Genomic DNA, 15,600 nt, shown 5'->3' with positions numbered 1-15,600 from the left:
GTTTAGACAGGCATCCGGGCACATGCCTGTAATCCTAGCTACTCAGGAAGCTGAGGAGGGAGGATCCTTTGAGCCTAGAATTCAGACGCTGCAGTGAGCTACTATCTCACCACTGTAGTCCAGACTGGGTGACAGAGTAAGACCCTATCTCTGAAAAAAAAAAAAAAAAAGGAAGTGGGGGCTAGGAGGAGGCACAAATTAAAAGTAGAATAAGCATACTGTTTGCTTTATAGTATTAACTGAGATTAAAAGGGTAATATTACAAGTCAGATACCGGAGAAAATGGAACAAACAGTATGAAGAAAGAAGCTATTAGCTGATTTCAATATTGCTCTCAATAGAGAATGAATTAAAAATAAAAAAAGAAAAGGTAAAGGAAAATATAGAAATATATTATTATACCATTAGAATGCAAACTTTCTTAAATACAAAAAAAAACCTCTAAAAAGCAGAGACAACAAAAAACACCAAAAACAAAGGAAAACAAATCAAAGAATGAAAAATATTTTATATAAAATACTTGTCTGTTAACTATAGGACTTAAGTATGCTACCTTTTTAAAGAAAAACATAAAAATATACAAAAATAAAATTTAAATTAAAAATTAAACAATGAAAGTTGAGCCATAAGTGTTAAAACAGTTTAAATATAAGGGAAGGGAAAGAATAGGGTAGAAAGTATGGGAATAGCTACTAGGCTTCTTTGAATTTACATTACTTAACTTCTGGAATTATGTAAATATTTTAAATAATTATAAGCTGGAATTAAATTTTTTTAAAATTCCCCCAAATAAACAACAAAATCCTTTTTTTTTTTTTTTTTTTTTTTGAGGCAGAGTCTTGCTCTGTCACTCAGACTGGAGTGCAGTGGCGCTATCTCGGCTCACTGCAAGCTCCGCTTCCCAGGCTCACCCCATTCTCCTGCCTCAGCCTCCCAAGTAGCTGGAACTACAGGCGCCCGCCACCACACCTGGCTAATTTTTTTGTACTTTTAGTAGAGATGGGTTTCACCATGTTAGCCAGGATGGTCTCGATCTCCTGACCTCGTGATCCACCCACCTCAGCCTCCCAAAGTGCTGGGATTACAGGCGTGAGCCACCGCCCCCGGCCACAACAAAATCTTAAAATGTGGTCATACAATATAGCAACTACAGTTTTATATTTCATCACAAGAATTTCTTGTATATTTATTTGCTAACAACTCCAGATGCGAACTTGAAATTTATACAAATAACATTTAATAGTTGGGCTCCAAATAAATACACGTGGTTCTTGGCTTTTTCCCCTCACACTGACAAACACAAAGAAACAGATCATAACTGAAATGACTAGATGCAGAGGAGTGTTACTCACCATCTTTTCTTTTACATTTCTCTAGGAAAATAAAGGAAAGTCTGGAGTGTTTCCCTGTTAAATTGAACAACTTGATCCACACACTTGCACAAATGTCAGCCATAAGCCCTGCCAAATCTACTTCACAGACTTTTCCTCAGGAATCCTGTTTGCTGAGTACAACTAGGTTGATTCAAACAGCAACAATTTTAGGGTTCAGCAAGAAATCCAGTAATGTAAGTTTAAAATCTGTCATCTTGACTTAAGTATCACTTGACTTTATCTCAGACTTCCCTTCACTATCCTACACAGCCTTTCTTATAGCATAATTTTTTTACTATGCAAATGAAAAATTATTTACAATTTAAGCAGAAGTGTCATTAAGAGGATGTTCCAAGAAAAAAATCATAACAACAAGAGCTATGAGTAGAGAACCATCAAAGAGAACAATTCCTGCCCTGTGGTAGAGTATAAATCAATAACTGATTAAAATGTCCACAAGAACAGCAAAAATTAGGCAATCTCTTCCTAGCACATACAATTATGATACTCTTAGATATTATTTATAGGTAATTTTGCCTTTACAAAATGCATCTCCTGGCTTTTATGATAATGTTTTGCAGAAAGGTTCTCCTTTTGTTTGGTTTACATAAAATAGGGTTTCAGAATGTATCACAGGCTGATATTGCCATCTTTTGATTTCTATCTATTTACTTTCTGCAGCTGTATCTGATCCAGGTGACACACAGCAACAACGAAACAAGCCTGATAGAAAAATCATTTGACCAGTTTTCAAAACTTCACAGCCAACTTCAGAAGCAGTTTGCATCATTGACTCTCCCAGAGTAAGGCACTGTCCTTTTACATTGTTTTGCCTTCAGTACTTGTCCTTGAGCAAAAAGAAAAATTATGGTTATGGGATTTTCTATTTGTGAGCAACACAGTATTCTGACTCCAATGCCATTGAATCCATCCCAGCAGAGTCTGAATTGCTCTCAGAGTGAGGAATCTTTTGTCTCATAAAACAGAACAAGGTTTGCAATTTTCTTTTTACTTCCAGTCATTGATTTTGTAGACAGACAATTTCAAAAGTCACTTCGTTTTTCTTCGATTATTGGGAAAATGGTCTCATTTGCCTGTTTTTAATTTAATCCTCTTAGTTATTTTTTATAAAAATACAATTGAAATTGAAATTGCAGAAGAAAATTGGATATGTTTACTTTTTCAACAAATAACTGTAATATAAAATCTATATATATAGGCTTATTAATATACATATTTAATTATATATAATTATATATGCTTATTAAATATATACATTTAATTTTAATACCAGAAAAATGTAAACATATTTATATCAATTAGTATATTACTAACTCATTTTGTTGCCATTAATTTTTAACTTTGAAATTATTAACTTGCATTATCTAAATTGAATTTGTTATTTTGATCATTTTGAAGCCATCTTGAAAATCATCATTTTCATTTATGTTATAATGGAAAAATGTTAACCATAAGCAAACTAAAAATATCATAAAAATTACTTCTGTTCAAATAACCCTTCAAAAATTCATTACTTAGAAGCAGTCAAATTTTGATCATAGACTTCAGTCTATAAAAAAGGTGTACTTTGATTTTAAAAATGTGAGCTTTCCAGAAATTATGATATTGCATTTATGTTAATCAGATGTTTTATCTACAGTGAGATTTTTGTTAAGTAAATGGTCCTTTTATGATATAATTGTTTATACTTTACCTGGCATACTTTATACATGTGGATTTTTACTTGGCTTTCAGGATTTAGTCACTTTCCAAAATACAAATATAAGCAAAGTTAGTACATAGAGAAATATTACACATTATTAAAAATTGAGTAGTTCACATTCATGAAAAAAACTGTACTGGCATATATAACAGGGATTTTTGAAATGCAGATACTTTAAGCATCAGGAAGTCAAGAAATTAAGAGCATACTCAAGAGACTGAGAGGGAGATAAAGTCATTCTGGAAACTTTTAGAAGTAACATCAAGTTTTAGAATTATCAAAAAATCTGATAGAATAACAGAAAAAAAAGAAACACCGGCAAAAAAAACTCAGTGTTTGGCTGCAAATACCACATTCAAAATCAATGTTTGCTGTGATAACCCTACTAATTAATAATTGAGAAGAGTAAGCTCATCTTTGTTTAATGGCTATCCTTTTTCGGTTTCAAAAATGTCTCTGTTCTACACGGTACCTCACCAATACACATCAGTATAACTTGTAAAACTTTAAAAATTCTAATAATCCATCTCAATTGGCCTCTTTTCAGTTTTCAGCTTTTGTTAGGATTCTGCTTTGCTCATTACTGCTGCCTGGAGCTTCTTACATTGATTTTCAAACTGTGTAAGCAACCTGTGGAGGCAAGGAACATTTTGTTCTATGTTCCCTGAACACTGTTTGCATGCTGACACTCTCAAAGGGGCCCAGGCTTACAGTGATGCACACAAATGAAGGATGAAGATTCTCTACGACTTCTAAATTTACTGAGAGAAGCCCTATGAGAGTTATGTAAATGTCATCTGGAAGGCATGATCAGAAAGTCAGAGTCATGAAGAATGAAATTCTAATCAGTTCATACCATGTAACAGTGGACTTCAAATCAGCTATTTGTGTTTCTGGGTAACTTCCAAGGGTACACAACATGAAAATATTCCTTAAAATTAATAATCTTTTTTAGAAAATTAATATGCTTGGCGAGAGTTGACTTTCTTCTCCCAACCATCCAAAATTTTATTTTGGTACACTGATCAGGTTATAGAAACTTCTGAGGACCAGACAAAAGGGCAAATCAAAATATTGGTGTTGGTACTGAGAAAATGAATTACTCTAATAATCAAATATCAAATCAAATCTTTGTCAGATGTTTTCTTACCTTTGTTGTGAATGAAATTGAGGGAGGATATGATGATACTGTCAGACAAAAGATCATAAAAAGTAATTTTCAATAACTGCTATATTTGACATTTAACTCGAAGAAGTTTCAATTAAATGACAGTATTATAGAAGCATTCCTCAACTTTCACATACTTATTTATATGTAAGATGTTTTAGGACATATATCTATAAAAATATTAACAAAGTAGCAGAATTGACATAGACTTCTGGTTTATTCTACCAACAAGGAAAATTCACAGACAGACAAATTAATACTTAAAACCAGCCTAATCTCTCATTTATCAAATTCATTTCTCCCAAAAAAATACTATGCATATATAGATATATAGAATATAGAATATAGATCTATCTATCTTCTATGCTATATGTTCAATTGATTGTATACTGGTACTAATTTTCGTGATTAAATTTGGATGAAAAATTTTAAAGACTTAAGTCTTAGAGTCTGCAAGAGACTTTAAAAAATAAAATGTTCATTGTTTAAATATACAAGCATAGAGTTTTGGACTTTCCTGACATTTCCAACAGGAATCAGTAGGGTGGCATGAAATTATCACATACCTCTGTGTCTTTGCTGACTGTCCTTTATTATCCTCCATGTTCATTTCCCCTCCAAGCATGGTAGCCAAGCCGTGGTTCCTACCAAAGAAGCAGAAGTGTGGATGAGGCAGCAGTATGATTGGAGTCAGAGGAGGCTGCTAGATAGTTCCTAAAAAGGTATATGTAGACAGCAAGATATGTTACCAAAGGCTACCTATTACCAGTCATCCCACATAATAATTGGTCTTAATCAAGTTCAAGCCATCAAGATGAATCATCAGATTGTGCAAAGGAAATTCTGCAAGTAGTCAGACTCTTGGGGAAAGTGTTACTATTTTGTAGAAGGCTAAGAGCAGATGGAAGTATAAGTCACTTGCTAAAATGCTTAATTTAGTTAGTATAATGGTGTCTCTAGTGAACCCAGAAGCAACAATGTAATCTGAACCTTTTGAAAAATTTTGAACCGTTAACTTCAGTCTTTTTTTAAGACCCCACATATGTTTAAAAGACAAAATGTGTGGTCTGCCATTAATACAGTAAGAAGGGACATATAAATTGATTTAATATGTCAAATTAAATTAAGTTAGTATTAATATTAATGACCATTAATATGGCATGAATGACCACAGCCATATTAATAAAACTTCCAGGATTAATTGCATAAACTATGACTTTTTCAAATGTTTTCTTTGGCCCTTCCATCTGATACCGCTGTAACTTCGTGAACAATCCTAAGATGAAAAGGCCGGTTTTCAAACTAATGAAGATAACTTGTTTTTTCTCTTAAAACAGGTTTCCTCATTGGTGGCACCTACCTTTTACAAATTCAGATCACAAAAGATTTGGAGATCTAAATCATTACATGGAACAGATATTAAATGGATCATGTGAAGTTACAAATGTAAGTTACAATTTATTTTTCTATTTTTACATAAAACATCAACTATTTATATGTTATTAGTGAGTGAGGTGGTTTATGCCTGTAATCCCAGTACTTTGGGAGGTCAAGGTGGGAAGATTGCTTGAAGCCAGGAGTTTAAGTCAATCCTGGGCAACAAAACGAGACCTCGTCTCTACAAAAAATTTTTCGAATTATCCAGGCATGGTGACACATGCCTGTAGTCCCAGCTACTCGGGAGGCTGAGGCAGAAGAATCATTTGAGCCCAGGAGTTGGAAGCTGCAGTGAGCTATAACAGTGTCACTGCACTCCAGCCTGGGTGACAGACCCAGATTCCATCTCTAATAATAATAATATTTTATGATAACATTCCTTGGGTTCATTCATTCAATGAATATGTATGCCTGATTTTGTATGAAATACATGAACTGAGAACTGTGGAGCAGCAAAACAAGTATAGAACCTTGACTTCAAATAACTTCAATGAAGTAATATGTGATAAATGGACTATCAGTGCCGTGAAGTGCTCTAGAGTTTTAGAGGAGTAAGAATCATTCCCGATGCAATAATAAAGTTTCAAGGAGAAGAGAGCATCTGAGCCGAGCCTTTAACACTGAGTAGGATTTAACAGAGGTGGCCTGGGGAAATGTCTCAACAATATAAGAAAAATTATGAGTGAGAAAAAACAAAAAGAAATCGTATTTTTAAAATTTAAATCTGTTGCTGCTGTGACAAGTTACCACAGATTTGGTGGCTTAAAACAGTACATATCAATTTTCTTAAGTTCTGGAATTCAGAAGTCTGAAAAACAGGTTTTATGGGATTAAAATCAAAATGTTGGTGGGCTTGTTGTGGAACCTTTTCAATTTCTAGAGGTTGGTTGTGTTCCTTGGCTTGTGGCTCTGTTCCAGCGACACAGTGGCACACTCTGACCTCTGACCGTGTCATCACATCTGCTTTGGCTCAAATTCTGACCCTCCTGCCTTCCTCTCAGAAGCGCTTTTATGATTACATTGTGTCCATCTGGGCAACTTAGGATAATCTCACCATTTCAGGATTCCTAATGTAATTCTATCTGCAAAGTCTCTTTTGCCCTGTAAGGTAACATATTCAGAGTTTCCAGGGATTAGGACATGAACATCTTTTGGTAGAAGGTATTATTCTGCCTCTCATGGGGATCTAAGAAAAAGCGCAAGGACACAGTTCTGATGGATCTCAGCTTTCTTGTGATGTAAGAGTTTGGACGCCAAGCCCAAGTCGTTAGAAACTAAAACTAAGCCTTGAACTTATTAGTCAGTGTTCTCCAGAGAAACTGAACCAACAAAACTGTGTGTGTGTGTGTGTGTGTGTGTGTGAGAGAGAGAGAGAGAAAGAGAGAGAGAGAGAGAGAGAACAAATTTGTTTAATTGGCTCACATGATTGTGGAGGTGCAAATCCAAAATCTGTAGGGTAGGCTGGCAGGCTGGAGATCAGAGAAGATTATTTACCATCCAAGTCCCAAGGCATTCTGCTCAGAGTTCAGTCTTGGTTCTGTTCAGGTATTCAATTGATTGGATGAGGCCTACCCATATTATGAAGAATAATATGCTTTACTCAAACTCTGCCAATTTCAGTATGAGTCTCATCCAATAAAACACCCTCACGGAAACATCCACAATAATGTTTAAACAGGGACACTGTGACCCAGCCAAGCTGACACACAAAATTAACCATCACAAGAGTCGTGAGGAACTGAAAACACTGTGAAGCACGATGCCCCTCACCACTTTGGTAGATTTTGGTCCTCCTTACTAGACTAGCACATTGTTCTTCTATTTTTTGTTTTCATTTTTAAATTGTAAAATGTAAACACACATTCAGAAAAAAATCCACAAAAGAAAATTAAACAGTTCAAGGATAAATTATAAGAACATCTAACCATGCAGTAATTTCAAAACATGTCTGAAAATTGTTTGCCACCCTCCCATCAAGAGGAGGCAGCTTGTGTCCCAACCTCTTGATCCCAAGAGGGCTTCTGTCATTTGCTCATCAAATAGAATATGGTTGAAGTGACCCTTTATGACTTCCAAGGTAGGTTAGAAAATGCCATGCACCTTCTAACAATTTCTTTTGGAATGGTCACTGCAGGAGCCTTCAGTTGCCATCTTTCAAGCTGACCTACCCTGAGTCTGCCAGGTAGAGAAACCAAAAAGATTAAATACAAAGAGACATGTCTAAGGAACAGCAACTGACCCAGTCCCCAGCTGGGACTCCATCCCCAGCCACCAAATGATCACAGTCTCATCAGAGACCCCAAGCAGAACACCCAGCTGAGCCCTGTCAAACACCTGAACTAAGAGATAATAATACAATGACTGGTCTTAAGCCAATAATGCAGTGATAGCCCATTTCCAAGATTCATGGATTTTTATCATTGCATAATATTTTATTATATGAATATATTATAATTCATCTGTAGATACTGCTCTACATAGACTTTTGGAATGTTTCCAGTTTGAGGCTATTACAAACCATAATGTTATGAACATTCTTTCACATGCATGACTCAGTATCCACGTGTTGTTCTTACACCCAGGAATAGAATTTCCAGATTGTAGGATACACCCAGGAATAGAATTTCCAGATTGTAGGATATGCTTATTTCAACTTTGTGATGGTCAGTTTGTTCTCTCCTTTGCAATAAATACATTTTCCAATTTTCTATTCTTGGTATTGGTAATCTTTTAAATTGGGGCCATTCTGGTTGGTGTGCATCTCACTGAACTCTTAGCTTGCATTTTCCTGTTACTAATGAGCTTGAACACTTTTCGATATGTTTTTTGGTCATTCGGATATCCTCTTTCGTGAAATGCCAGTTCACATCTCTTTACCATGTTTCTATTCAGTTAACATTCATTTATTGATTCATTTCTTGGTTGAAATTGTTAGAAGGTGTATTTCTTCATATATTCTGGATAGAAGTTCTTTATTATTTAAACAGATTGAAAAAATTTTCTCATACTCTGTACCTTGTCCCTTTGCTGTCTCTATCATGTCTCCTGATGAACAGAAATGCTTAATTTTAATGAAGTGAAATGTATCAATATTTTCCTAGTAAGAACATACCCTACCTCAATGTCATAAATGTGTGAATCTTTTGGGATGATCCATGATCAACGGCTCTTCTCCTTTATTTAGGTTTACAATGTGCCTTTCATGTAATACTTCTTTATCCGTAAAAAAAATGCACATTTTTTTTTGAGACGGAGTTTTGCTCGTCACCCACGCTGGAGTGCAATGGCGTGATCTCAGCTCACAGCAACCTCTGCCTCCCAGGTTCAAGAAATTCTCCCACCTCAGCCTCCCCAGTAGCTGGGATTACAGGTGCCCACGACCACACCCAGCCTATTTTTGTATTTTTAGTAGAGACGGGGTTTCACCATGTTAGCCTGCCTGATCTCGAACTCCTGACCTCAGGTGATCTGCCTGCCTCGGCCTCCCAAAGTGCTGGGATTACAGGCATCAGCCACTGTGCCCAGCCTGAGATGCACACTTTATTAACATACACACTCAAGCAGCAGGTAGAGAACAAGAGAGAGAGGGCAAGGAACCTGTGGACCAAGGCCTTTATTGCAGTGTAGGGCATTATCCAAGCAGGTTTCCCACAGGGAGTTCTAATTAGAGGTTTTAGAGCAAGCAGGCTCAGGTTCTATAGAGGTGCATGGTGACTGAAAGTAGTCATTGTAGCATATCTAAGCAATATAAGCAGTGTGTGGGTATGAGTGGAGTGAGTCAAGAAGGTTATGTCTATCTGACCCATAGAGAGATGGTCACCAGGAGGTAGTTGTATAAGAAATATCTCGATCGACCACATCAAGGAGCTCGAAGACAAACAACTGAAAACTATCAAAGATGACTAAGACTTGCTTCTCGGATTTGAAAGTGCAACTTATATTCAAAATAAATGCCAAGGCAATTAAAAATTATAGATTCACTACAGATGGCTGCTTAACTTTACTTTCAACCTATCTAACTTACACATTTAAAATTTGAATCCCTTTTTCTAGTAAAGGTTTGATTGCACCCCACAAATCTCTCTCTATAATATTGTATATATAAATTTGATATACAATACCATATTTTCTTTCTTATTCTTTCAAAATATTTATAAACTATTCATTGTGATTTCTCTTATGGCCATGGATTTTTAAGAAATACTTTTTAATTTTTTCAAATATATTTAGCCTTTTTATTTTTGTTATTTTATTTCTAGCTTAAGCATGTCAGAAAACACACCTATAGTTTCAATTTTTTCTAAATTTTGCGATGTTTTATGGTCCTAAATATGGTCAATTTCGGTAAAAATTCCATGCGTGCTTTAGAAGAATGCACCCCGTAGTTGTGAGACGCAGTGTTCTACACATGTGTATTAGTGCAAACTGTCATCTTCACTGATTTTTGTTTGTTTGTACCAGTAGAGGTTTTTAGAAATATTCCACTATATTAATATATCTAACTACTTCTCATTATCTTCCTGTTAATTTTTGCTTTGTATGTATTGTGGCTGTTATTAGGATCACTTACATGGAGAATTATTATATTTTCCCATTATACTGAAATTTTCACTAACGTTCTTGTGTCTCTCCTATCTCTAACAATGCCTTTTGTCTGAAAAATCTTTCTTCTGTATTACTAATATAGCCAGGCCAGCTTTATTTTGGCTAGTGTCTGCATGACACAACTTTTTCCATTGCTTTACTTTCATCATTTCATATTTTTCCATTTCAATGATCACTCTTATAAGGAACACACAGATGGGTTTTCTTCTAAATCTAGTAACATAATTTTCATCTTTTACTTATACTGTTTAATTATTTACATTTGCTACTGTCATCGATATATATGTGTGTGCATGTGTCTGTGCGTATATGTTATACTCAATCTATCACTTAAATGCTTTCTCTCTTTTCTTCCATTTTTTTTTAAAATTTAGTATTTATTTTTCCATTTTGTCCTATGTAGCCTCAGGAGTTATAAACTCTTTTACTGTTAGGAATTACCATAGACATTAAAGTATGTGTCTTTGACTTATTTAAGTCTAATATAAATTAGAATTTGTAGGAATTTCCCAATGATACAAGGTCCTTAGAGCCCTATGCCTATTTAACCCCCTTGTGTCTTATATGCTTTACAGATAATGTATATCTATATCTGTATCTATAAACTTAAGTAGTTATTATTTTTAATTCATATAATCAACATTTGTTTAGTCTTTTATTCTTGAGGGATTTTTTGCTGACAATACTATTTTAATAGCAATTATATAAAATATAATTATATATAGCTATATATATAGCTTTTATAATATAAAGCCTTATTATATATAGCTTTATATATAAATATATACATATAATAAAGTTTTATATTATTAAATATAAAATTTATATAATAAAGCTTTATATAGGTAGCTATATCAATATACCTGCTGATATATATAAATATAATCTGCTGATAAATATCTGCTTTTGTTTTTTTGCAGTTTTACTATAGTCTGCTCAAATGTAATGTTGTTACTTTTATCATGTTTGAGCTTCAGAGCTTCTCGAATTTGTGCTATGATGTCTTTCATCAGTTTTGGAAAGTTTTCAGACATTATGACTTCAAATATTGCTTGTACCATTTCTTCTCTTTTTCTAGGACTGTAATAACATATATGTTAAACCTCTTCATTTTATTCTTTATGCCTCCTACTCTTACCTGTATTTTTTAATCATTTTGTCTCCTCATGCTTCATTCTGAGTAGCTTCATCTGACATAATTTCTGGGTTATTAATTCTCTTTTATCTGTATTTAATATGTTATTAAACTCATTCTTTGAGTTCTTAATTTCAAATATTATGTTTTTCAGTTTTATTTTTTCCATTTTTATGTGAGTTTCCCATTTTTACTGAAAATCTCAGCCTTTTGTATATATCTTTGCAAACAGTAAGTATAGTTATTTTTAAATCTTTCCTAAAACTCCACTATTGAGAATCACTCCATGTATGATTCTAATGTGTAATGTTTCTACTGATTTTCAATCATGTAGTCTTGTTCACTTGTAAGTTTAGTTATTTTCTTTTTTATTGTGGCCAGATATTATACTGCAATATCCTTTGTAGAAATAATTTACCAACTAGGTTACTATTATCGTAGTGTGGAAAATAATTAAATATAGGGACATTAACAATCTAAAATTGCCAAAATTCAATTGCAGCAATTCAGATTATTTTAAACTGAAATATAGCCTTTGTGAGGGCCTCTTTCTGGTTCATCCTTATTCCTCAGATATAGCCATCTGGGGTCCAGACCCAAGGAGAGGCAGATTCACCAGCAGCCTACCTGGCAGTCCTGGATTCAATTTCCTTTCCTCTTGTGTCTGCAAAGTGGTCAAAAGTGCTGCTTAACTTCTCAGCCTCTCAACTGCTCCCACTTGCATGAGTAAGCACCCACGCCAGAGAAGCAGTGCCAAATCCTGGACTCACATTCCTGAATCTGTGTCTTCCTTCCAGATCCTACCCTAGTAATTTTTCACTATCTTGTTGGCTCTCTAACGCTTTCCAGCAAAGTTTAAAAAACAAATGTCTAGCTGTTTCAATTATTCTCATTAGGATATTTGGACAAAATGGCTTAACCTACTATCACCAGAAAATGGAGTCTAAAACTGCAACCATCACCCAAGCTACCCTTGGTTTTAAGAGATGTCTGCCATTTTGCTTCCCCATCTCTTTCTTGTGCTCTACTGCAACCATTCTCTCATAGGTTACTACTGTAGGGTCTCAGTCTGTGGTCACTTTCCATCCCAAAAAGTATTTAAGGATTTCTTATCGGGCTGTTTGCTGCTACCCACCAGTGGCTCTGAGAATAGCCTAAAAAATTTAAGGGAAATGCCAAACCCTAATTCTGTCCCATCTCACATGTGAATCTAAAAAGGCTTTTAAGATCACACAAACACACATATACTAAATATATGCACAGAGCATACAATTTCCGAATGCTAAAAGGAGCTCTCATTTTCTTTACTATTAGGTTTTCATATCACCATCCTGTAGGAAGGATGGATCTTATTTGAGATGAATGCTACATTTCATAGGGAGGCACCAAACTAACAGAATATTCTAGAGTTCTTGGATAGACACAGGATCTTTTAGTGATTTATCTGAAACATTACCCTTAAAAGTAAAGAGTACATGGCCTTTTGGATTTTTTGCCCTTTGATGTAAGAGTGAAGAACACTTATAGAATATTTTTAGCTAGTCCACAGATCTTGATAACTTTAATGTCACCCATGAGAACCCATTTCTAATATTAATGTGACTAGTCAATAAGCCACTATTTTTATAAAGAAAAACTCATCTTTAACATTCAGTTTGCCAATTACTAAAATGCCTATTATCAAGTTCTGAGTGAATAACAGAAGCACATGTACTGACTGCATCTAGATGGGATTCTTGATTAGAATACTAAGAACACCCTCTTTTTTCCTTCACCATACTGCTGCCCAAGTTGTGCATCTTTGATTAGGACATTAACAGGTCATTTCTAGACTCAACTCTGCCGTCTTGATTAAATGCCAGCAGCACTTGGGTTATATATATGTTATACAGATCTATACACACATATAACATATATGTATATGTTAAGAAACATATATAATATCATGTTGCACATGTGGAAATATTTCAAAGTAAATTACAGGCATTGTAACAGTAGGAAAACAGCTAACCCCATAACCAGAACTTACTAAAGGGCCAAAGAGCTCTATTTTTTTCTCAGCTGTCAGTTCAACAGCCTTTCTTCTCCACTTGGATCTTGGGAAAGCTTTTACATGAAATTACATCTCAAGTCATGGTTTAAATTTCTTTTGTTACATGCTCTACAATAGATTGAATCAGTACATATAAAAAAACTCACTGAAATTTAAACAAATATCAATGCATATATACAAAATAGCCTCCTAACTGTAAAATAGACTCACCGATTCAGTATGTTGGCCTATTGCTGTGCCTCCTAGTTGAGTAATATTGTGGTTTCATGATAAATAGACATATTTAAAGAAGAAAATCCTAGGTCATAGGGGTCCTAAGCACTGTTAGAGAAAACCTGAGTTGTCAATAAGGACTGCATTAGATGGCATATAGTCAGGACCAAGAAGAGGTGAAACTTTTAGATCCCTGTCAGCAGTTACTAAGAAAACAAGTGGTTCTCAAATTACAGTTCCTATATGGTGCTGGGAATCTCACCTTGAAACTTATATAAGAACGTTAAATATTGGCCCTACCTAGATCTACTAAATCAGAAACTCAAGGGGTGGGACCCAGCAATCTTTGTTTTTAACAAGTCCTCCAGAAGATCTCAATACATGGTAGTATTTGAGAACCATTGTCTCAGACAATGAATATCTTTCCATTTATTTTTCTGTTTAAATATGTTCAGTCATTTGGCCTCCAATATAGCAGGTACTCAAGTATTCTATTATAAAATTGATTCTTAGCAAATTTTGATACAAGAATATTATGCTGCAATATTGTTTCAAGGCTGGTAGACTCTCAGCTGGAGATGCTATGTTGTGTCAAAGGACAACTGCCTGAGCACTTAAGGGGGTGTATTCAACTAATTCCAAGTGAGGTAGAGAAGGCATCCCAGATGGTATGGTGTTTAAGACGATATTAAAGGGCAAGTAGCAGTTGGTAACTAGAAATTGGGAAAAGTCATGCTAGGCAAAGATAACTGCAAAAACAAAACATTATGGTTACACGCTTTCTCCTGTTTAGAAACTTAAAGAACAAAATGACTATATTCATCTCTATTTTTACCCCATGTCTAGCACTAATACTAACTCTTATCAATGTTTACTAAGTGTTTTTGAATGAGTAAATGAATAACAATATCATTAGCACATATTAGCCTATAAAACTTCTGCTACTATTGAAAACCTAAGGGTTTCAATCAAAGATTGCCTCTGAGAAGTGTTTAGCCATGGTCTCTAAACTTGTTTATTCTGATATCTTATCAAGTTTTTATTTAAAAAAAATTGCTCAGGCTTCCAAAATATATAACTCATTTAAATATGTTTTATACCTAAACTACTATACAAATAGTGACACATATTTTAAAACTTGTAGAAAGTGAAAAATTTAGAAAAAGAAATGTAATGTTATTACAAAATAAACATTCATAGTACTTTTAATATTTTCCTTCACTTCAATGCATAATCCCACATGAATGTCATGACAGAGATCTCTGGCATTCTGGAGCATGATCTTTGGAATCCTCTTTACTGCCAGCTCTGGGGTAGGCTGCACTGGTTACCTAGTGCCATGCCCAGAAACATTGCCTGGCCATGGGCAGAAAGGATGAATGGTAGTAGCACACCAAGTCATGACTGTGCCCTCCAGAAAGATCACTGAGATTATACAAATCACATTTGTAATGTATCTATTATGAGCAAAGGGAAAGAAATGAACAGTATGTGCTCAGTCACTATGAAGATAGAGTAGTGTAATAGGGAAACTGAGAGTATAATAATGTCAGTAGTAGGAGGAAACAAAGAAGTAAAATAAAATAATGCTTGAAAACATTGTTCACAAAACAATAGGAAAGCAAGATATTGTATTCTCAATATAAAATTCTCAATATTGCATTCTCAATATAAAATGATATAACATGTTTTAGTATATTTGCCTTTCTGTCTCAGTCCATGGGGAATAAATTATGACTGAGGCTTCCACCCTACAGAATCAAGGGAACTTAATTCATCCCATTGGGTTCCAGGTGATTTTTGCATGTTAAAGAAGCACATAGAATGCTGACATCTTAATGTCCCTCACTGATGCTGACATTCTCTGAAGGTCACGTCTGTTCATTTATACTG

At 34.6% G+C, this 15,600-nt stretch overlaps 1 protein-coding gene across 2 annotated transcripts in view; it reads left to right on the top strand.

Annotated features, from left to right (window-relative positions):
• Positions 1 to 15,600, top strand: part of LOC105481413 (phosphatidylinositol-4-phosphate 3-kinase catalytic subunit type 2 gamma) — a 421,186-nt gene that overhangs the window by 329,958 nt on the left and 75,628 nt on the right. For both annotated transcript variants that reach the window (XM_011741018.3, XM_024792846.2), the window contains 3 exons: positions 1,378 to 1,567; positions 2,055 to 2,176; positions 5,602 to 5,710. In XM_011741018.3, coding sequence (XP_011739320.2) covers positions 1,378 to 1,567; positions 2,055 to 2,176; positions 5,602 to 5,710 — 421 coding nt within the window. The remainder of the gene's footprint in view (positions 1 to 1,377; positions 1,568 to 2,054; positions 2,177 to 5,601; positions 5,711 to 15,600) is intronic.

The sequence above is a fragment of the Macaca nemestrina genome, chromosome 10 (genome assembly GCF_043159975.1).
Source record: "Macaca nemestrina isolate mMacNem1 chromosome 10, mMacNem.hap1, whole genome shotgun sequence".
Classification (NCBI taxonomy): Eukaryota; Metazoa; Chordata; class Mammalia; order Primates; family Cercopithecidae; genus Macaca; species Macaca nemestrina.
The sequence above is the reverse complement of the archived record's forward strand: the minus strand, read 5'-3'. Positions and strand labels throughout refer to the sequence as shown.